The sequence below is a fragment of the Arachis ipaensis genome, chromosome B4, assembly GCF_059453495.1.
Source record: "Arachis ipaensis isolate K30076 ecotype BB chromosome B4, ASM5945349v1, whole genome shotgun sequence".
Taxonomy (NCBI): Eukaryota; Viridiplantae; Streptophyta; class Magnoliopsida; order Fabales; family Fabaceae; genus Arachis; species Arachis ipaensis.
In genome coordinates this window covers 126,839,918-126,862,192 of record NC_142439.1, presented here as the reverse complement: position 1 = coordinate 126,862,192, position 22,275 = coordinate 126,839,918, and the positions used below count along the sequence as shown (strand labels likewise).

The 22,275-nt window shown below is 32.9% G+C and overlaps 2 protein-coding genes across 2 annotated transcripts; one reads left to right on the top strand and one right to left on the bottom strand.

Annotated features, from left to right (window-relative positions):
• Positions 1–7,951: 7,951 nt before the first annotated feature.
• PECT1 (phosphorylethanolamine cytidylyltransferase 1) lies at positions 7,952–14,810 on the top strand. The gene is made up of 9 exons (XM_016343357.3): positions 7,952–8,467; positions 9,240–9,475; positions 10,266–10,435; positions 11,232–11,303; positions 12,144–12,211; positions 12,424–12,544; positions 13,381–13,446; positions 13,552–13,674; positions 14,267–14,810. The coding sequence occupies exons 1-9, from the start codon at positions 8,127–8,129 to the stop codon at positions 14,336–14,338; spliced, it is 1,269 nt and encodes a 422-aa protein (XP_016198843.1). The 5' UTR covers positions 7,952–8,126; the 3' UTR covers positions 14,339–14,810.
• A 409-nt stretch (positions 14,811–15,219) lies between these two features.
• Positions 15,220–19,371, bottom strand: LOC107639758 (Protein kinase superfamily protein). The gene is made up of 6 exons (XM_016343356.3): positions 19,060–19,371; positions 18,583–18,938; positions 18,108–18,243; positions 17,149–17,285; positions 16,933–17,056; positions 15,220–16,315 (listed from the first exon to the last, which is right to left on the bottom strand). Exons 1-6 carry the CDS (start codon positions 19,109–19,111, stop codon positions 15,822–15,824), a joined length of 1,299 nt encoding a protein of 432 aa, XP_016198842.1. The 5' UTR covers positions 19,112–19,371; the 3' UTR covers positions 15,220–15,821.
• Positions 19,372–22,275: the final 2,904 nt, after the last annotated feature.

Below are 22,275 nucleotides of genomic sequence, written 5' to 3'. Positions count from 1 at the left end.
TAAGCATTTATTTCTTCTTGTTCTTTTATTTAATTTCCATTTTCTTTGGATTAAATGTTGTTGTAATCCTTTTGAACAATCCCTTTTTCTTGTTGCGGATAATCTTTTTAATTTGTGGTCCTCTTTGTACTTTATTTAGAATATATAAAAGCACTTTCTTTTATATATATATATATATGTGTATGTGTGTGATTACCTTGAACGTAGGGGTGTTTGCGGTGTGGTTTGGTTCGATTTAAAAAAAAAAAGTTATCCGATCCGAACGTTTAATTTATGTGCAGTGCGGTTTGGATTGGATGAACTTTTTTTGAAAATCCGATCCGATCCAATCCGATTACAAGCGGTTTAGATCGGTTTGGATTTGCAGTTTTTTAAATAAAAAAATTAAATACATATAACAAGTCTTAACATATCTTAAAAAGCCAACGATAACATAACAATAGAAATAAAATTATAGGTTAGTTAAAATAAATAAATAAATAATATTTTAAACATAAAATATTTATTAAATAATAATAATACATGAATAATAGAAAAATGTATAACAAATTGAACATGTTATAAATATAATTGTAAATATAATAATAAAATAATAATATTATAACACATTGTGCGGTTTTGATTGGATTGAATCGGTTATGAAAAGTAGATCCGAAATCCGATCCAATCCAGCGGTTTGCAAAAAATATAATCCAATCAAATTCGAATTAGTGCGGTTTTAATCGATTGGATTGGATTGGATGAGCAGTTTAATTTGGATCGGTTTGAATTTGAACACCCTTACTTGATGGTCACAAGTCTGTAATTTCATGAAAATTATATGGAACGTTGGATCCCGCTAGGGAGACAATGGACTATTTGTACAATGTGTACAATGGGTTATTGAGTTACAAAATAAACATCTTCTATACTATCTAGAATAATCATCCGAGTAGTAGGGATAATAAACATCCTCCCAAAAGTTTAAATTGATTTTGGGGTTCACCAAGGATCGAACTCTTGACCTTTCGGATCTAGAGCTCTAAATCCTAAAACTATGTCATGGTACCACTCATCCTAAAAACTTCAACTGATGGGAAAATGTAACACTAATGATTATATCTCTAATACTCCCTAAATCTCCATTGTACGCATTGTACAAATATTTCATTGGCTCTTCATACTTTTCCTTTTAGGTAGTGTTTATAAATCTTGTTCATTGATTAATTATTATTACAAGAGATTACGATCGTGTTAATCTTTTATATTTAATATTTTGACTAAATTTTAATTTTGTTATTAACGTTTTAAACGTCTCATTTTAGTTCCAAAAAATTTTAAATGGGTTTAATTTTTAATGTTGTCGCACTATTAAATTTAACAAGAATAATTAACATATTAAATATGCAATAACGTTCGATTTCAGTATATAAATAAATTGACCCTCTAACAATCACCAATATAAATGATTTTGCGTAGATTTTAGAGATTGATCATTGATTACTAAGGGTTTGAAATTTTATACAAAAAAGAGAATGAAAAAAATGAAGTATTACAAAAAGGTTTTAGTTATATTTCTCTAACACAGAAATAAGAATATATGACTTAACTAAAAATACTATTTTTTCTTCTATTGCTATCTTTTTTTTTTAATATTTAATAATTTTCATTCTCAAATCACTACAACAATCACTATAACCACTACAATTACGATTTTTGTCTCTATCCAAAAGAAAATTATTGTAAAAAAAAAAAGACTATCTTTGAAAAAAAAAATTTGACTATAAAATTAAAATATGACAAAATAAAACATTTGAGATAAAAATAAAACGTCTCAAATATTAGGAATGAAATTAAGACTTATTCAAATATTAGAGACTAAAATAATAATTTATTCTATAATCATTTATGTATCTTCTTCTATATACTTAAGTTTTTGATATATATAATATAAGTAGTCTAATTTAGGACTAAGTACGATGTTAGTCCCTATAGTTTATGCTAAAATTTTTTTTGTTCCTGATCTTTTTTTGTATGCAAAATCATTCCTAAGATTCAACGTAGTTTTAAAATCGTCTTTCGGACAATTATACCCATAGTATCATCATCTCCATCACACTTTCATAAGAGAGAGAGAGAGAGAGAGAGAGAGAGAGAGAGAGAAGCAAAAACTCAAAGAGTGAGAAGGAGAACGAAGTAAAAACCCAGAGACTCGCGCCCTAACATCACAGCACCTCGCCCTTGCCGGAAAGCATATTGGTGATAAATTCGTATCATATAATTCACATTGGCACAACAGTTACACAAAGATGAACACATGGAGCAAAATGGAAAGAAAGGAAGGATAAGGAGGAGGAGTACCTGCCACAAATTACCACCGGCATCACCGTCCACCATCGTTGCTGCTCCTCTCTGTCGTCGCACTAGTACCACCGTAGTTCGCTGGCGTCGTCGTTGGCTTGGATTCGCGTTGCTGTCGTTGCTGCTTGAGGTCATGCCAACGCCGCCGCGGTAGCGGCCTTCCTCTGCTTGCCTCACGCCGCTGGCGTTCTACCCGTCGCCTCACCATCTCCTCCGTGTCTTGTTGCGCTTTGTTTCTGATGATAGGCATTCACTTTGCCTCTTCTTCTTTCTTTTGTTTATCTTATTAATTAATTAATTTTTCTGGTTTTTTTTATTAATGTTTGTTTTGAAGATGATGATGATTCTTTTTTTTTGTTAATGATGATGGTTTTGGTAATGAATTGTAGTTTTGATTTTGATTTATTTGAGATTGTTGTTGAAGATTGGATTTTCTTGTTGGATTCATGAATAGATAGTGATGGGATGGTAGTGGGTGGGGTGGTGCAGATGGTGATGGAGTGGTAATGGGTGAGGTGGTGGTAGTGGTGAGAAGAGAGAGGGATATTTTTGTCATTTAAAAAATTAATCTGTTTAAAAGGACGATTTTAAAACTACATTGAACTTTAGGAACAATTTTGTATGCAAAAAAAGTTGAAGAGGAAAAAATTTTTTGACCTAAATCTTAGGGACCAAAGTCGTACTTAACTCTCTAATTTACTAGTAGTATATTTTTGCATATATAACTTAAATCAGGGATTATATTTTTAATGACGATGCCAGATGGAGCAAGTCAGATGAAACAATCAATTATTTGCCCTTCTGAATCGAGAAAAAAATATAACAAAATATATATCGTAGATAGAGATGCTGATTGATCTCTATGGCTGCTCTCATTCTTGTTTAATAAAATATCTTCCGTTTCTATTCCATTTTTATCACGGGTCACATTTATTTTCTCCCGCAGAAAAGGTAGATATTGGCGAGTATCTATTGATATTAAGTTAAAAAATAAATTAACACAATTATAATAAAATCCAATACAATTCAACTAAATGTTTAAAATCAAATATAATTTAAACACAAATTCAACATACTAATATACTTACATAACTTATATATATAAGAGCATTTAAATAAATTTCTTTTCGCAGATCTCTATGGGACAGATACCTCAATTCCCGCCTCTGTCTCTATTTATTCATGGAAGTAGATTTTCGTTTTTCATAAAAAATTTGCGAATTCCGTCAACCTCTTCGTCATGGATAATCTCCGTAGATATCCGTGAGCGCCAATTTTTTTTTGTGATTCCCATCCTAACAGTAGGGATGAAAAAACAAATATTTAAAGTTTAAATTTACCTATAATTGTCTTTAAAAAGATTAATATAATAAAATAAATGTAGATACCGAACATAATGCAAGCTTTTCCCTAGGGTCCAAGCTAAGGGTCATATCGTTAAGACATATAAGAGGAAGATTCCAATTTGGGGTTCAAGACTCCAAATGGAACACCAGGGTGGAGCCTTGTCTAAGGTCTAGTATTGGTGTAGTACAAATAAATTAAGAGAGAAAGTTCTCCATAGATTGATAAGATACATGTTTTGTCTTTGCTTTAGCAGCACGTTTTTGGCCTTAAGCTATCACCCATTTTCACTTTTCTCTACTAACTCTCTTGTCTTTTTCCTATCAAATCCAACACACTCTCTTCACCACTTCATCCTCCTTATTTTTTCCCTTTGGTTTTTTCTTCTTAAGTTCCCAATTACTTAATAATCATATTCATACCCCAAATTTAAAGGAACCGAAAGAAAAAGTTTATTTTTCTATTTTGATGGACGAGCAATATATAAAAAAAAGTCAGAACTTGTCTTATTTAGTATTAATTAATTATCGCAACAATTAATAAATGTAAATAAGGCAAGTTATGGTTATTTTTAACTGATTTTCTTTGGTTACCAAACATTTCCGATATAAAAATAGCACCATACTAAAATGAATTAGTACAATCACTTATGAAGAAAAGAGATCTTACGAAAAGGATTATTGATCATTAAACAAATATTCTAGGATAATAAATTTAAATCCTTTTCGTAAGCACGATTATAATCCTAAGGAGAGAATTTCCAACTCCACTCTGTGCATCTAAAATTGGACTTTCTAAAATGAAACCAACAACTCAATCTCCATTAGTGAGATAAAAAAAAAAGCGCATTATATATTTCATTTCCAAAACTATTTTCTGAGATTTAAAAATTAATATTTGAACCTTTTTTTTTCTCTCAAATGATTGTATGTGTATTGCGTTTGACCTAAAATGATTGTGATATTGATAATATGGTGATAACATAGCTGATGGAATGAAATTAATTTTTGTAGATGATTAAGTGAAATGTAATAATATATATATATATATATATTACTACATTTCACTTAATTCGTTATATATTTAAGGCTAATTAAAGAAAATTAATCAAAGATATAGTTGCGTCAATCATATGTGGGTCTTTCTTTTCTATGTTGGCGCCTCTTTGTCAATTACCTAAAAAGTAAACACAATAGGATATGGCTTGTTGTTATCTTTTTTCTTTTTTTTCTTTTTTTCTGTTGATAATATTTTCATTGCTACTTTTTTTATTTTTTTTTCCTTTAATAAATTGTTCAAACATATATTTGGTAGACTACTAGAGTTTGATATTTCAAATTCATTGTATTCTTTCTTAATAGAAAATTTTGATTTTTAATTTTTAACAATTTTTTAAACTGATTTTAACTGACAGTTTTTTATTTAATTTAAGCAGAGAATATTAATTCCCCCCAAATTCAACATTTTTTTATTGTAAAAACTGCTTAATCATTGGTAACGTCAGGTAATGAGTACAATTATTACATAATAATGATGGGCTAATTATTGGCATAATCTCACTTTGGTACTTTTTCCCAAAAACGTAAAGGAAAGTATAGAATGTTTCCTAGCTATTTAAAGTTAAAAGAATAATATTGCTAAGTTCATCATCAATTATTACTTATGGAGCCATTTATAGATAATCTACCGACATAAAAAAATCTGAGAATATAAGAAAGTGATTATATGATATTAATAAAAGAAAATTAATTTTACTACTCTTATTTTGATAATATTATTTTTTTATAAATTTATATAAAATATAATAAAAAATTAACTGGAGTGATATTTTAAGAAATAGGAGTGATATTATTATTTTTCTATTAAAATACTAACAACTAAGAATTTGCTTTGATTGTTTTTTTAATTTAATACGTTTTTGTTGAATTTCAGAAAAAAGGAAGGAAAAAAAAACACAGTCACAAGCATTATATTTTAAGAAATGGGTTTAGTTAATTTGTATTCTAAAACATAAATTAAGATTGTTAATAATAAAATTTTTAAAATATTTTATTTCATTAAATACATAATAAGTATATTGAGAATTTAAATTTTATATGTTTTTATAATTTTTTTTAATTTATAAATTTATCATGTATCTTTAAAAATATATGTTAATTAACTAACCAAGCCCTAAAGAAATTTATTGGTGATATGTGTTTAGAAGCAACGTGGCAGTTTATTAGCCCTTATATTAGATTATTAGAGGGTTGTTTGAGTTAAAATTAAAAGCGAAAAAAAGCAGAACTTCATCTTCCATAGAAGGGAGTAACATTGAATTGAACCCCCTAAATTATATGTTGACCTAGGATATATTATTTATATTATTTAACAATACAATCTCCAACTATGCCAAACATTGTGATGTTCACCAATAAGTGAGCATTGAGGAGGCTTTCCTCTACCAAGATCTGCTTTTAGAGTATTTTAATGATTTATAATAATTTAGGGTGGATTCTACCCTACACACTAAAATAATACAGACTTTGAACCCATGTTTAAGTGGCTCAATGAAATTTAGCTATATGTCTAATTTAATCCACCTAGGTTACATATGACAATACTCTAATTTTTATTTGTTCGGTAGCATATTTTATCCCTAACTTTTTATAGACCCTAACCTAAAAATTCAATCGTACAGGTCATAGTTTTTGAGTTGTAGAACACCATATGAGAACCAACACTAAAATTTGCAATACTTTTTGGGACTTTAAATCTCAATTATAAAATCAATTAAAATTAAAATAGTTATGATAATAACATAAATTTTATTATGATAATGGTTAAATGAAAATATAGTGTCACAAAATCTTATAATAAAACACTAGTAATTAACAATATATGAAAAAAAATTTTGTTGATCATGTAGCATTGCATGCTTTTTATAAAAGATATTATGTCTTAAGTTTATACTATTGTAATGTTTGAATTTTGGGAAAAATATTAAATTGGTACATTTGTTTGGGCGTAATCCTGTTTTAGTTCTTAAAGTTTAAAGTGTTCTATTTGAATTAAAAAAAGTTTCATTTAGCTTCAATGTAGTCCAACTGAGAGGTCAAAGTTAAATCATTAATGAAATGTCTTACATAACAACAAGATCGATAATCTAGAAAATAAGTACAAGTTCCAAAGGTACAAAATCAACCGTGGATACATTTATTTATCATTCTCCTTAGTTCTATAGAAAATATTTCATTTACATTGTAAAAAAAATAATAATTAAATGTATTGAACGGTTAATTTTGTGCCTCCGGAGTTTGTACTTATTCTCCAGATTATCAATTTTGTTCTTGTATTGCTATCATGTAGGATATTTCGTTAATTATTTAACTTTGACCTCACGGTAGGACTACATTGAAACTAAATGAAACTTTTTTGAATTCAAATAGGACATTTTAAACCTTAATGATCAAAACAGGATTACGCCCAAACGTAAGAGACCAATTTAGTAGTTTATCCTTGAATTTTTGTTCTTGCACCAAAATGATATATTTTTTATGTCACTAAAAAACTATAATGAATTTTATTAAGATAACTTCACATAATAGTTTGATATTTTTGAAAATAACTTATCATAAAACTTAGACATATTAAAATGAAACTTTATAAGGATAAAAAAATACTAAATGTTTTTGAAATGTTTGAACTAATATTTTTTCTTCATAAAGTCTAAAACCAAAACTAACAATATTTAAGGACCAAAAGTATATTTCATCCAAGAATAACTTATTATTGTATCTTAAAAAGAGAATAATAAATTATTGAAAACAAAAATTAACCAAATTCATAGCACGTATAATATGATTACATGAGGACAGTCTTTTTCTCTCTTATCTTTTTTTTTGCCTTTTAAAACTTTCTAGCATATTCTGTTTAGTAATTTTGCACTAAAAAAACCTCTAGAAAGGCCCAATGAAAACTTAGTATTGTTTTTTGTCAGAGAACAATGAACCCAGTACAAAAACAAAATAAAAAGTGAACCCAATAGGATTTTTTTGGACCTAAATGGGCCAATATATAAAAGGCCCAATATTCTGCAACAGAATATAAACGTTGCTAAATGCTTCCAACCCAAGAAGAAAAACAAATCCATCTTCCCTATACCAACAAATTCGCAAACTTTATGAATTCTACAAGTCCAAAAGAAAATATGAATTCAAAAAACAGTAAAGGTTCTAACTTTATTGGTTTCACACCAAAAAGGGGAAAAAGCAGAAGCTACTAGCTTCTTTCTTTCTAAAACCAAAAACCGGATATGTTTGGCTCAGAATAAAAAATTGGCATTCCAAATTCTGTGTGGTGGCCACTTTTCTAACCTCATTTTGCACCCACCTTCCTCCCTTCGTTTTAATTTCATTTATGGGAGAAAGGAACTGAGAGAAACCAAAAGGAAAAAGAAAAAAATGGGTTCTTTTGAGGCGGTGATGATGCAGAAGAACGCAACGGCGAAGTTCATTGCAACGGTTCTGGTGGGTGGCGTGATCGTTGGTGTGTCACTGTATGGATTGCTGCAATCTTCAGAAGGGCTTCAGAAGAATCTGGAGCCTCTTGGTTTGTGGAAGAGAAGGAGGAAGAAGAAGACAATTAGGGTGTACATGGATGGATGCTTTGATATGATGCATTATGGCCATTGCAATGCTCTTAGACAGGCACGTGCTCTTGGTGATGAGCTTGTTGTTGGTGTTGTTAGCGACGATGAAATCATTGCAAATAAGGGTCCCCCTGTCACCCCTCTTGAAGAAAGGTCACAACTTTTTTCACTTTTTTCTAGGATTTTGATCTTCTTCTTGGAGCTCAATTCATGCCATGCTGATTTATCTTGTGTCATTTTTGTGTTGTGTTCTTTGTTTGATTCTAGATTTATGATATGTTTGGATTTGATTGCCTTTTTCTTATGAGAAGAATCAGGGAACCAATGTAGAATAAGTTAATCAAAATGTGGTTTTTTAGGAAAACATATGTTTAGCTATTTTTTTTATATGTATATTTTTAATGTCCATGCAGCAATTTTGGCATTATGGTATTCTGTCATCTGATACATATAGTGGAATTATCTAATGGGACAATGCTTAGTTGTAGTTGCAGAGATACTTGTAATAACAAATATATGTTTAGATATTTCTTTTAATATTCATGCAGCAATTCTAGCACTGTGTTGGCATTTGATCTATGTAGTTGAATTATCTAACAGACCGTGCTTAGTTGTAGTTGCAATGATACACTGATACTTGTTTTGGCAAATATATGTTTAGCTACTGTTTTTTTAACTTCCATGCAGAAATTTTGCATTCAGTTGTTATGTCTGTTTGATCCAAGTAGTTGAGTTGTCTTATGTGACAATGCTTAGTTATAGTTGTTATGGCATCTCTTTGTTTCTTTATTTATTTTGGCGGGGTTGTTTTTGTGTTCTGCGTTTGGATTATGAGGTTTGATCCATGTAGCTGGGGGGATAAGGCTTTGTTGTTGTTGTTGTTGTTGTTATTGTTCGGATTATGAGGTGTTGATGTGTGTTGTAGGATGATTATGGTGAATGCTGTAAAGTGGGTTGATGAGGTTATTACTGATGCTCCATATGCCATAACTGAGGAGTTCATGAAGAAGCTCTTTAATGAGTACAATATAGATTACATTATTCACGGGGACGATCCTTGTATTCTTCCTGACGGCACTGATGCTTATGCTCATGCAAAGAAAGCTGGCCGTTACAAGCAGATAAAGCGCACCGAAGGAGTTTCTAGCACTGATATCGTTGGTTAGGATTTGCTTACTTTTCTTTGTAGTATAAGACTTCCTTATTTAGTTGGCGCAATTGGGCATGCACATCTTGTTTGATATAGTTTATGGAAATTATTAAAGTGAAGTCCTTTGTCATGTTTGGTTGGCATGTGATGTTCTTGTGTTTGTTTATCACGGCTGATGATATTTTTTCCTCCCATAGCTGCTTTTGTTTTTTGTTTTTTTTTTTTCTAAAAAAAAGAACTTGAATAAGTTTTATTTTTCACTATATAAACCATATAAAGGGATGTGCCCCCTTTCATTTGGTAGTATTTTATACTGGATTTCTACTTGTTATGTTGTTGCAGTTATGGAAAATTTCTCTGGTTTAATACTTTTGTGCAATTCTCCTGAAGCTTAATATGGAATTTTGGCACAGTCAAAACCTTGTTTACAAAGAGGTGATTTGTTTGGTTATAGCAATAAGCCAACTCATCAATTGATGATATTTATTAACAGACCTTTGAGGCTTTAACATTTTGTCGTTTTCCTCCATACCGTATTTTTATTCTTTGAACTGCATTTCCGCCCTTAGAAGTTTGATATCAAAACTTTTGGCCTTTTCTCACAAAACTAGCAGTGCTTTTTGTCGGTTTTCCTTCCTATCTGGTCCAGTTGAAAGTTCCCATCCTGTGAGCATATTCAGTCTTTAGCCTGTCTTATATTTTTCCCTTGTGCTTATATTTATTTTTCAGTGTTGTCTCATAATAATTTCGTACGCTTGTGGAAAATGGAGAACTGATGTTATATAATAATTTTATACCCAGGTCGTATGCTTCTCTGTACGAGAGAAAGGTCTGCCAGTGACAACCCTAACCACTCTTCTTTACAAAGACAGTTCAGCCATGGTCATAGTCACAAATTTGAAGATCGTGGAACTCGTATTTCTCAATTTATGCCTACATCTCGTAGAATTGTTCAGTTCTCAAATGGAAGGGTATGTACATTTAATTTCAATTCCGATTTTCGACTACTTATATGCTTATTTTCAACTTCATCATCCCTTCTCTCTGTCATTTCCCAATTGTTTAGACTTTCTGAATCTTGAATCACATATTTTTGAACCCATGGTGTTGGTTTATACTTTATAAGAATGAGAGCATGTTTCCTCTTTCGTTTGTAAATCCCAATCACGGTTTGAAGCAAGAAACCGTACGCGTAATACGCGTTTGAGAATTTACCTGTTAACTAATTCATTCTTCTTTGCTAGTTTCCTGCTCAATTGATCACTTTCGAGGATTTAATTTAGCTTGTGTTGTTACACTTGTTTAATAGACTTAAGTTTTGGAAGAGCAGGAAATTGTTTCTGTTAGGAAATCAACCAACTGGATAAACCCTTGGGGGGAAAAATTTAACAATATAATTCAAGCTGGTTATTGTGAATTAAGTTAGTGGCGAATGTATGTCTCAATTGGCTGTTAATTAGGTAGCAAAGGGATTAAGGAATGACACAGGATTGAAATTAGGTATACCTGTGTCGGACAGAATTTGGATTATGGCAGAATGGGTAGGATATAATTTTAAACCTGGTGATAGCAGAAACATATTCAAGGCGCTCGAAATCTAATATCAATTTCTTAAATGTATCTACTGCTATGATTGAACCTTCACTATTAGGTTTTCTCTCCATTTCTAATATGATGTATTTCTTCCCCCGTATTGAAATAATTTTGACAAGCTGTCTTTTATCTACACCATGCTTCAGTAATATTGATTCATGCTTATTATACCAGGGCCCGGGACCTGATGCACGCATTGTATATATAGATGGAGCCTTTGATCTCTTTCATGCTGGTCATGTCGAGGTATTGTTTATATTACCTTCTCTACATAATTGCTTACCAATGCACTGTTAAATGTTATGTCTGAACATGGAGTGAAAGTTAGCTTAATTTCCTGTTTTGTTTTTGTTTTTTTTCAATTGAATATTTTGTTGCCTTTACTAAACTATTATCTTCTGATGCAATCAATATTAAAATGTTTTGACACTGATATGATACCCTTTTTGTTGTGTGCTTGCTTTTGTGACCATATATAATTGTAGCTACCACTGCACTACTACCAACTACTAGAACAACTCTAAGCGAATATATACCACTAGTCAGAGTCAGCTATATGGATTAATTGATGCCATTGGGCTCTAAGAAAATCAAAATGTCCTTTTCCGGGTGCCTCCTTAATGCATGTTATTAAATTTGGTATGGCCTGCATCTGCACCATTTACTGGTATAAATAAATAGGTAGAATAAACAATAAAACATTTCCATTTCTATTTCCATTTTTTCTTCACGAAATTCTGAAAATAGAAAACGTGAGAAATGAAAAGAGAAAATGTTTGCCCAAACTAAATAGGCCTTTAGCTTTTCATGGGGTTTATGAGTGAGTGTTTAACAATGATATAATTTTCATTTGTCTGCCTTTTTTCTTTTTTACTACATGATTGTGATGCATTTAAGAGTTGTACTATTTATTCCAGAAAAGTGTCATGAGACCACTTTCCCAAAAGCTTAAGCTATTAGATAAGAGGTACATGAATGGTTATGTATCGATTAGAAAGTTATTCATTCGTATTGTTCCAGTTACCTGTCTGTGTCAAAGTTAATGTGTGATTTTTCAGCTTGACATTGCACTTTTATGTTTGATAGATCTTGAAGCTGGCTCGGGAACTAGGAGATTTTCTTCTTGTTGGAATCCACACTGATCAGACAGTCAGGTTGTTGTCATTCATATTTTTTATTCCCCACTTTTATTTTATTTCGTAAAGATAAACTATTCAATAGTAGCATCATTTTGCATCGAATAAAAAGCTATAAATATGTATTCAACATAAAACAATCTGAGTATCTATTCTCATTGATGTTTATACTACTAATGTTTAATGTTTTACATATCTTTTATTAACTTTTTTCCACACTGGTTTTATAGTGAAACTAGAGGACCGCATCGTCCTATCATGAATCTCCATGAAAGAAGTTTAAGTGTTTTAGCATGCCGCTATGTGGATGAAGTTATAATCGGTGCGCCGTGGGAGGTGTCCAGGGATATGGTTAGTATTAGTTTAGTTAATTCATTCTTATTATTGACTTTGCATTCTGTGATCTTTCTTTCCTGCTGCAATAACCATTCTTGAGCCATGAGGTGGTAAAAGTATTTTCTAATCTTGCCATTATGCTAACCAATACTAGTGATTAATGAAGATTTCACTGAACAAGCCATGCCCATTTCATCGTTAAAAATGAATGTGGGAGAGAGAGCTTGGGATGCTATGTACGCTTGTCTATGGTTTTTTACTCTCTAAATCTTTCTACTTTGCACAATTGCCATGTGCAAGTATTGTGTTTGTAGGAAGGTGAGTCATATCATAATGATATTATGGTCTAGATATATACCTGTGCCTAGCCTTTGTGACATTATTTCGGTCACTGTTAGAGTAATTCTCCAAGAAGATTAGGAGATTAGGTGGAGATCTGAAGCTTTATATATATATTTGTCAAACTCCGTATCACGATATTCACTTGAGTTATGGATAATACATGCATCCACTTTACCACATGCTGAAAACTCTATTTAGTAATGATTAATGGATATATCAAGGATCAAACTCCTAAGTAATTGCTCTGGGTCTTTGATATGATGTCGGCTTTGATGTGATGTCATCATAGATCAAAATTCGTAACATAATAGCGGCTTTGTGACAACGTCGAGACCAGCTTAAGCTTGGTTTTTTCTCCTATTTGAAAAGCATGCTAGCAAGATTTAGTGATAATTTCTTGCTTGTTTCTGTTTGTATATATTCCAATATTATATTCTGTTTCTTGTTTTGCTTTTTAAGTATTTATGCATTCTTGGATTGGTGTGACACTCCTCAAATCTTGAGTGCAGATCACAACATTTAACATCTCATTAGTTGTCCATGGAACCATTGCGGAAAATGATGATTTTCAGAAGGTAATTTTTTCTTCTGCAAATGGATTTACAATATTTATTACAGGCACTAATACTCCTTCTGCAGCATGACTTTCCTTAACACCTGTGAAATTGATTCTTGTACAGGAAGAATCCAACCCATATGCTGTTCCCATTAGCATGGGCATCTTCAGAGTCTTGGTTAGTCCTTTAGGGATAACAACCACTACAATAATTAGAAGGATTGTATCAAATCACGAGGCATTCCAGGTCTGATTGCGCATCATCATTATCACATTTCTTTTCTTTTCAATTCTTGTTCGAATGTTAGCATATTTATAAACAGTCAATGATAAGTATAGTGAATTAGCTTTTTATAAAAAAGAAAGAAAGGAAAATGTGAATTAGTTAATGACTAGATCACCGACATAGGGTTCGTTGAAATGGCTAGATGTTTTGACCTGTAAATCGGGTGTCTTGTGTTCGAGCCATAAGAATGCAAAAATTAGCCTTTGAGATACTTAAACCTTTTTGGATTTCTATGAGTTGAGCTGAATTATTTGGATTCCTAGTAATAAACCCTGATGAACTGGTGGGTTTTACCCAATAAAAGAAGCTAGTGTTAGATCCTTGATTGGTTCAAGAAAACAATTTATTTGAACATAAAAGTGGACATTCTAAACTCAACCCTTGGATGAGAGGACATAATATTACAAAGAATAGGAAGAAACTTATCCAGTGGAATGTCTGTTATGGTTAGTTAGTTTTCTTTGAACTTTTCTTGTTCCTTTGGCCATGATTTCCTAGCTAATGCGCTCTCAGTTATTTTGACCGGCTTTATTTTATTTTATCTTTGATTCAGAAACGGAATGAAAAGAAGGGGGAGAGTGAGAAGAGATACTACGAGAGCAAGACTCATGTCCATGGAGACTGAATGATTTCTATTGTTCTCGGCATTAGACATGGCAGCTTAGTAAATTTTTAGGCCTGATTTTATTCTTTCTTTCTTAGTAAAATGAAATGATAGTTCTGTACTATCGTTCAGTTTGGACCATAATTGGACATTGCGGTCTCTGCATATGATTAATCATTTGCTAAACTGATTTAGCCAGTGATATGTTTGTAGTTAACCATGAATATTATCTCCGAACAAATTCATGGTTAAGTAAACCATGGCTGAATTAGTTTGGAAAAACGATCCAACTTCATGATTCAAGCTGAGCAAAGCTATCATTTTCACTTTATTTTGGTTTTTGGTCCCTTATCTATATTTATCCCCTAGCTTTTTTAATAACATGTTACGTTTGTATTATTGCTGTATGTGAATTTTATGAGGATTGATCGTCTTTGGTCGAATTCCTTTTGTTCTTGTTTGATAAATTAGTAAAGATATATTCATTGAACAAGATATATTGGAATTATTGTTCATTTCCATTTCTATTGAATAATCACCAGCAAAAAATAAAATAAAAATTAAGGTCCGTCTATCATTTTACCGGTTTTATGTTGAGCTTTATGATTTTAATACTCGCATTGTGATGAAATTCTATATACCATAATATTTATGTTACATTACATTGGACAACTGTAGTTATAATATAATACATTGAACTCTTATTTTAGTAAGCATGAAAGATCTTCCTTATATATGTTATAATGAAAATTAAGTATGATAAACCAGCGTTGCTATATAGTAGCATTTAACTTCAAGAAAAATCGGTTATTTACACATGTTCTGATAGTATAAATTTGAAAATTTCACAGCCGGGGTATTTGTGAAATATTTGTAAAAATAATAAGAAAAATGCTCAAACATTTTAAAACTACTTCCCAAACACAGCACCAACACTTATACTTTTTACATTGTAAAATATACATTGATGCTGTCAAATGCAGAAGCTAACATTTCTTGCAAGACAGCCATAACTAAACAACCTTGCAAGCTTGAAAATGACCTTGGTCTTTATTTTTTTTTTCCTCTTCAACAAAAAAAAAGCCACTTGAAAAAAAAGCAGAACAGGAGAGTGCAGTCAAACTAACTGAGGTTGCAGTAGAGGCATGTTAGATGGGAAAAGATGATCTTACAGCCAATCTACCTAATAATCTCTCACCAGGTAGCTTGCTTGCTTAAGTTCCAACCTCTCCATGTACATGAGGCTGTGAGCAACCAGTTATATTAGTAGTTCTGATGCCTCGATGATTATAAATACATACATTTTTCCACACAATAACTTGCATCGAGATGAACAGAAGACCAACCATTGATAAATTTATCTACCATGGCTTCTTATCACCATACACCATGTACAAAGCAGCAATAAATACATGGAAGCCACCCACACTTTTGGCAATCAATAACTCTCGAGATTAAGGGGACATTTGAGAAGCACACCAAATAAGGGATACATTGCACGCGATTATCTTACCCGGCATGCTGCTGCAGCACCCGGCGAGCAGCTAGGGTTAGGAGACCGGCAAGCAGCACCAGGACCAACATTGTTTGAGAACTTGGGACGCATTCGGTAGTCGGAGATTTTGGTCATCGGAAAGTGCCCTGTGCTTACACTATTTGAGCCGGTTAATGAAACTTCACCGGCACCTATACTTGAACTTTGTAAGGGCTCCAATGTCTCGACCACATCGCTCATTAGTGGTCTGGCTTTCGGATTTTGACTCAAACAATAGTATGCCAAGCTACATGCTTTCTGTGCAGCTCTCACTGAATATTGGTTTTCCAATCTAGGATCAATTATTTGCAGGAGTTTGCGCTTGTCATTAAGCTTTGGCCGTGCCCAATCTACTAAGCTCTGTTCCTTCCCAGGTCTTGTCTTGTCAACAGATTTCCTTCCCGTCAAAAGCTCCAAAAGAACAACCCCAAAGCTATACACATCACTCCTAGCTGTCAAGTGGCCTGACAATTTTCAAATTTGCCTTATTAGAACTGTATCCACACAAACATATGCAAGAATGCTCAACGTGTATTAAGCTCAGAAGTATATTATGATTTATGAAACATGCTCAATGTCTACATGCAAGCCATCACAACCAGTTTGAACTGTGGGCGACAGTAGTATATTAGAACCCGCTGTAGTAAACGACAAAAATAAAATAGGAAAAAATAATCTGAGTTAAATTAAAGATGATAATATAAATTGTTTTCTAGCCATGATAACAATGGGGTATTTCAAGATTGTACGTACTGAACCAATAATGACATGCAATGATAAAAACATGAATTCCAGGAGACCAGAAACAGGAACCGTTTTTATATCTAATCCCCGGATAAACGGACATGTTCCTATCGGTTAAGCCGCTATGCCCAAGAAAGATAGTAAGAGTTGCATATTAATTTGCTATATACCTAAGGCCATGTCCTGAAAAAGGGGACCAGCATTTAACTACCCAACCCACAGTACACCAGCCTAGCTAACTCTCGCATCACATGTGAGCTGATATACTTCTAAATGTTCGAGCTTAAACAAACGAATTACTTGCAAATTGAGCATGTTTGCAAAATTGAGATCATACCAGTCATTACATATTCGGGGGCAGCATAACCATATGTACCCATGACTCGGGTAGATACATGGGTTTCATCCCCTTGTGGTCCTGCTTTTGCTAGACCAAAATCAGAAAGCTTGGCCGTATAGTCCTGTAGTTATTGATAAGACCAAGTGAAGGAAAAATCCATTAATGCACGGCCGTAGTAGAAACATTAATCAAGTTAAAACAATAGAAACTTACAGAGTCCAATAATATATTAGACGTTTTAAAGTCACGGTAGATTACTGGCCTTTCAGCATTGTGCAGAAAGGCAAGCCCTTTGGCAGCTCCTAGAGCAATCATCATTCTTGTAGCCCATGGTAAAGGGATAGTTGCCTCTGGAAGCCTCAGGAAAGGTCATATCAAATTGAGTTGGAAAAAAACACAAGGAACTTGGAATAGTTTTAGCATATAAACTATTTATTATTTAAGTATAAGTAGAATTCTTTTCTTCACAAATCACAACTAATAATGAAGCAAGATCTAGAAAAACTCAAGTAGTGTTGTCTTTTGTTGTATAGTGAATCAAAAGATTTTCATAAAAACCAGCCAAAGCAGAGAGAAATGCTATTCTAATATAGTCACAAGTTTAAATACAGATTAAAAATGCAAGTTTATAAAGTATGAAACAGGAAGCAAAAATGAAGTTCCTCAGAGTATACATACAACTTCTATACTGTCTCAAAACTACCCTAGCAAGCATCAAGATAATCCAACAAACAATGGGAACAAGATATAACTCACATGACATCTCAAAGCCATCCCAAATGGCAGACACAACATGAAGTTCCCAAAAACTATCATTTCTAGACTAGAAAGACATTAGGCAAGTCTTAATACTTAAATTAGAAACAATGTATAGCTCCCCAAAGCCAGCATGTATAACCAGTCTATAGCATGTGTGGGTCCCAATGCATATCTTGGAATCTAAAATGACTTTGACCTGCCACAAAGTGTAGCAGAATATCCACTTTGTATCTTATGCATTTTGAGAGTAATATGCTCAATGGCTTAAATTCATCATGAAGTATAATAAAATTCGACTAAAGGCAAAAATTCCACACTATCTTCTAATTGAGTTGGTCTTCCTCTTACTATATTTTCCTTACTCAACTACAAGAACATCAAATCCAAAGGGATTAGAGAAGAAGTTTGCATACTTCGGAATAGGTGATTTTCCAGACTTCCTCGAAACATGAACTCGTACACAAGCAGCCTGTGGTCATCCTCACAGCAGTACCCTATCAACTTCACCAGATTAGGATGCCTAAGCTGCCCTAGAAAATTCACTTCCGTCTGCAACAACACCACCACAACATCAACAACCAAGTCATCAATCAAACAACCAACACAAAAACAATTACTATAAAGAGTAAAGAACAAACAAATAACCCCAAACAACAAGTTTCTCAGTTCACAATGATTTAGGTTTATGTAATGGCTCACATTCCTTCACCCCAATCCAAAGTCAATGAGCACTTATAGAGCAACATACGGAATCAAACATTAAGCCATGATCAGCAAGTGAATCAAACCAACCCTAATTAACTAACAACTACATTAAACAAATTTAACAAGAAATACACTATAATGCAATTCAATATAACACAATGCAATTGCAATTGGCAAACATACAAGCCATTCTCGGTGTCCCTGAAGCCCTTCCTTGTTCAAAACCTTAACCGCTACGGGCAGCGACTTGAGCCCAACCCTCACATTCTCATCAATGTACCCCTTATACACAGTCCCAAACCCTCCCTCTCCGAGAATATAATCGGAGCGAAAACTCTTGGTGATTGTCTCAAGCTCGTAGAGCGTGAACGCGATCACGTGCGTGTAGAGCAGCGTGTTGTTCCTCACGTCTTCGATGTTGTAGTGGCGCGGCGTGGAGCAAGACTCGCTCAGATCCGACACCGAGCGGCTGTGCTTCCTGTCACCGGCGCCGGTGCCGGCGTTCCTGGAGCTCAAGGACGACGCCTGGAGCTGCTGAACTGAAAAACAAAAGGTACGGTTAATTAGAGAGAGGGTTAATTATGTAAAATTAAGATTAGGTGTGTGCATGTGAGGGATAATGAATTGGGTTAGGAATTAAGAGTAGATCTGAGAAAGAACCTTGAGCATTGGAAACTACTGCGGATTCTTCTCTGGTGCCGCAATTGCCCATTCAAGGAAGACCGTGTTTGGCTGTGTGAGTGCGTGTGTTTTATGAGTATTTGGGGAAGAAGAAACGACGTCGTAGGGGGATTGGTGTGGCGGTGGTGATGGGGGAAGGGGTTTGTTTTGATTTGTTTCGTTTGGTTTGTTTAGTGCTTGTTGGCTGAGAGTGGTGGAGTGGAGCACGCGATGGTGGTAAACCCGAGGAACAGTTTTTCATTCTTCGTTTGATCGTTTCTGCCTTTCCCCCTTTTAGCCCACGCTCCTGATGCATTATATCTTTTTACTGACAAATAAATCCTTCACTATTTACATTTTGGATGAAGGAAAAAAAAAAAAAAAAATATATATATATATATATATATAGTCGATTTGTTTACAGAGATAGGACATTGATATAGGAACATAAAGACACAAAATTATGTTTGATGGAGGAGATATAGACAGAGATAATGTATCTAGATATACTAAATTAATATATTTTGTGTCTATTTTAACAAAAAAGTTATGGAGACATTAACAAAAGATACAACTTATTTTTTTATTTTTTTTGGTTAAGTACGATTTTGGTCCTTAAGGTATAGGTCAAAAAATTTTTTCGTCCCCAACTTTTTTTTTATACAAAATCGTCCTTAAGGTTTAAAACCAAATTTTAAAATCGTTCTTTTTACTTAAATATTAAAATTGTGGACCAAATTACCCATAACAAAAAAATTATAAAATAAAAAATAAAAGAAAGAGAGTGTTTCTGTTCTTGCAAAGGAGAAGGAAAGAAGAAGAAGGGAGAAGGGAAAAAGAAGATGAAGCTGTCCACGATCTACCTCTGCCTCCGCTTCTGCCGCCACCTCGGTACGATTTTGGTCCCTAAGGTAAGGACGATTTTAAAACTAAGTTAAACCTTAGGGATGATTTTGTATGTAAAAAAAAAATTTATGACGAAAAAAATTTTCGACCACCTTAGAGACCAAAATCGTACTTAACCCTTTTTCTTTCATGATTCTTGTTAATTTTTCATAATTATATTTTTTATTATTATATTTTTCGTCTCAAATTTTTTGAATGAAATAAAAAAGAGAATAAATTAGATTTTCATAATTTATTCTAGTTTATCATCAAACAGAATACAAGAACACAAAATTTTGTGTCTCTGTCCTTTATGTCTTGTTCTCAGCGTCTTATCTTGTCCTGTTCTCAAAAACAAATGCAGTCATAAGGACAAGTCATGTCTAAATTAAGGGGAAAAATCTCTTAAATAGTATTTGACAATTATTTCAAAAGATAATGGACTTTTAATAAAAAATATATTTTTTCTAGTCTTTGATCTTTACTTTTTTTTTTACTGATTAGTCTTTTTGTATTAACAGAATAAGCCTATATAACATATTAAACTGTTGATTTATCCGTTAAGAGCCAACTGGGATTGATAAATTCTTTTTGTTAGAAATCTCATTATCTTTTAGAGGTAATTATCACGGCTATTTAGTTTTTTTTGTTATCTTTTTCAAATATATTGGCTAAATTTATTGTCTAAAATTAAAAAATATTAGTGATTTTTAAATTATTTTTACTTATAAAAATTAAATAAAAGATATATTAGTGATTAACGTGTTATATAAGTATGTTCTAGAAAGAAATCATTAACAGAGGAACTAATCAGTCTCAAAAAGTTAAATATCAAAGGCCAAAATGGATTTTATTTTTTATTAAAGACCTCGTAGTCCTTTAAAGAAATTATCAAGGCCGTAGAACGGGTATTCACTCTTAAATTATAATCTTCTATCATGATTATAGGGACTAATCTAAAAATAATATATCCATATTTGTTATCGTAAAGGATTTTATTGATATTTTTTTCAAAAACTAATTTATTTGAAGTATAAATTTTTAGATATTTATTTGTTATTTTACTCTTCTTTTAAGGAGGAAAAATAATGTTTTTATAATCTTTTTGTAAATACCCAATATGAGTTCTTAACAAATTTTTCATTGTACTATAAAATCCTTAAAAAATAAAAGATACTCATCTCGACATTTGTTATTTGACGTTGTAAGACTGATTTTTTAGTTAACGAAGACTTTTTAAGTTTATCGCAAATTGTTTGCGCGCCATGTTAATTTGTTTATGTAAAGGTTAAATGTCGATGTAGATTGACATAAAAGTTATATAGTCATCTTGACCATTATCAAAATATTTTTACAACTATTCTAGTTTCTATTGTAAAAACTAATCATGTTCTTCTTCTTCATAGTCACATAAACAAGAAGGGACGGGAGAGACTGCAGCAGTTGTTCGTGAGGAAGGGACGGGAGGCACATGCACAGCCAGTGACGGGTAATTAGTTTACGCAGTGGCTTATGGTGGCTATTGAGAAGAATAGAGAGGGAATCTCAAAGATGCGCGTCACTCACTGCGACAGACGGGCTTTTGTGTTTGTGGTTGAAGAGTTGGAGCCATTCGAGGGTTGGTCGCAGGGGTTATTCCGTGTTCGCCTGACGAAAGGCACGTGTTACTGTGGCCTTTTCCAGTCACTCTATTTTCCATGTCTTCATGCTCTGGCCACGTGTGCCATCGCAAGTATCAAATGAGGACCATACGTCCATCCAGTGTACACACAGCAGGCTGTGTTTACGGTATACTAGTTGGAGTTTCCACCGATACTAGATGAGAAACTTTGGCCAGACTGGTATGGGACACGCCTCCGACCTAACCCTGCCATGTGCAGGAAGTCCATCGATAGACCGATTTTCACAAGGTTTCGGAATGAGATGGACGAGGGCGAGTACGAAGAGAAACGGTGCGGATTATGCAGGCAAACCGGTCATACCCGAAGAGGTTGTCCAAACTAGCAGATGGACGACACCTAGTTGACGGTTATTACTTTGTATGTGTTTGGCTTAGGATTTTTTCATTGTAGTCCATATGTTCAGGTGGAAGTGTGTAATGTTTCTGTTTGTTCTATTTTCATTTGCAGTAATTTGTATTCCAAATTTGAATCATTAAGTACAATGAATTCTAAACATTTCTCATTCCAAATTTTGATTGAACTCTAACTATTGCGATACAAACCATAATGACATTTTTTATTAACATGCACAAAACGATGAATTCATAACAAACTAGGAAACCAAAATACATCGAATGTCACCTTATCAAAGTACATCAAATTGTAACTA

Excerpts from the sequence above, each read along its gene's own strand:
- LOC107639758 (XM_016343356.3), bottom strand. The coding sequence starts at position 19,111 with ATGGGCAATTGCGGCACCAGAGAAGAATCCGCAGTAGTTTCCAATGCT. Across the intron at positions 18,939-19,059 it reads AGTAGTTTCCAATGCTCAAG|TTCAGCAGCTCCAGGCGTCG; the intron begins GTTCTTTCTCAG and ends TTTGTTTTTCAG. Across the intron at positions 17,057-17,148 it reads CTAATATATTATTGGACTCT|GACTATACGGCCAAGCTTTC; the intron begins GTAAGTTTCTAT and ends CAATAACTACAG.
- PECT1 (XM_016343357.3), top strand. The coding sequence starts at position 8,127 with ATGGGTTCTTTTGAGGCGGTGATGATGCAGAAGAACGCAACGGCGAAG. Across the intron at positions 9,476-10,265 it reads TTCTAGCACTGATATCGTTG|GTCGTATGCTTCTCTGTACG; the intron begins GTTAGGATTTGC and ends TTTTATACCCAG. Across the intron at positions 13,675-14,266 it reads CAAATCACGAGGCATTCCAG|AAACGGAATGAAAAGAAGGG; the intron begins GTCTGATTGCGC and ends TCTTTGATTCAG.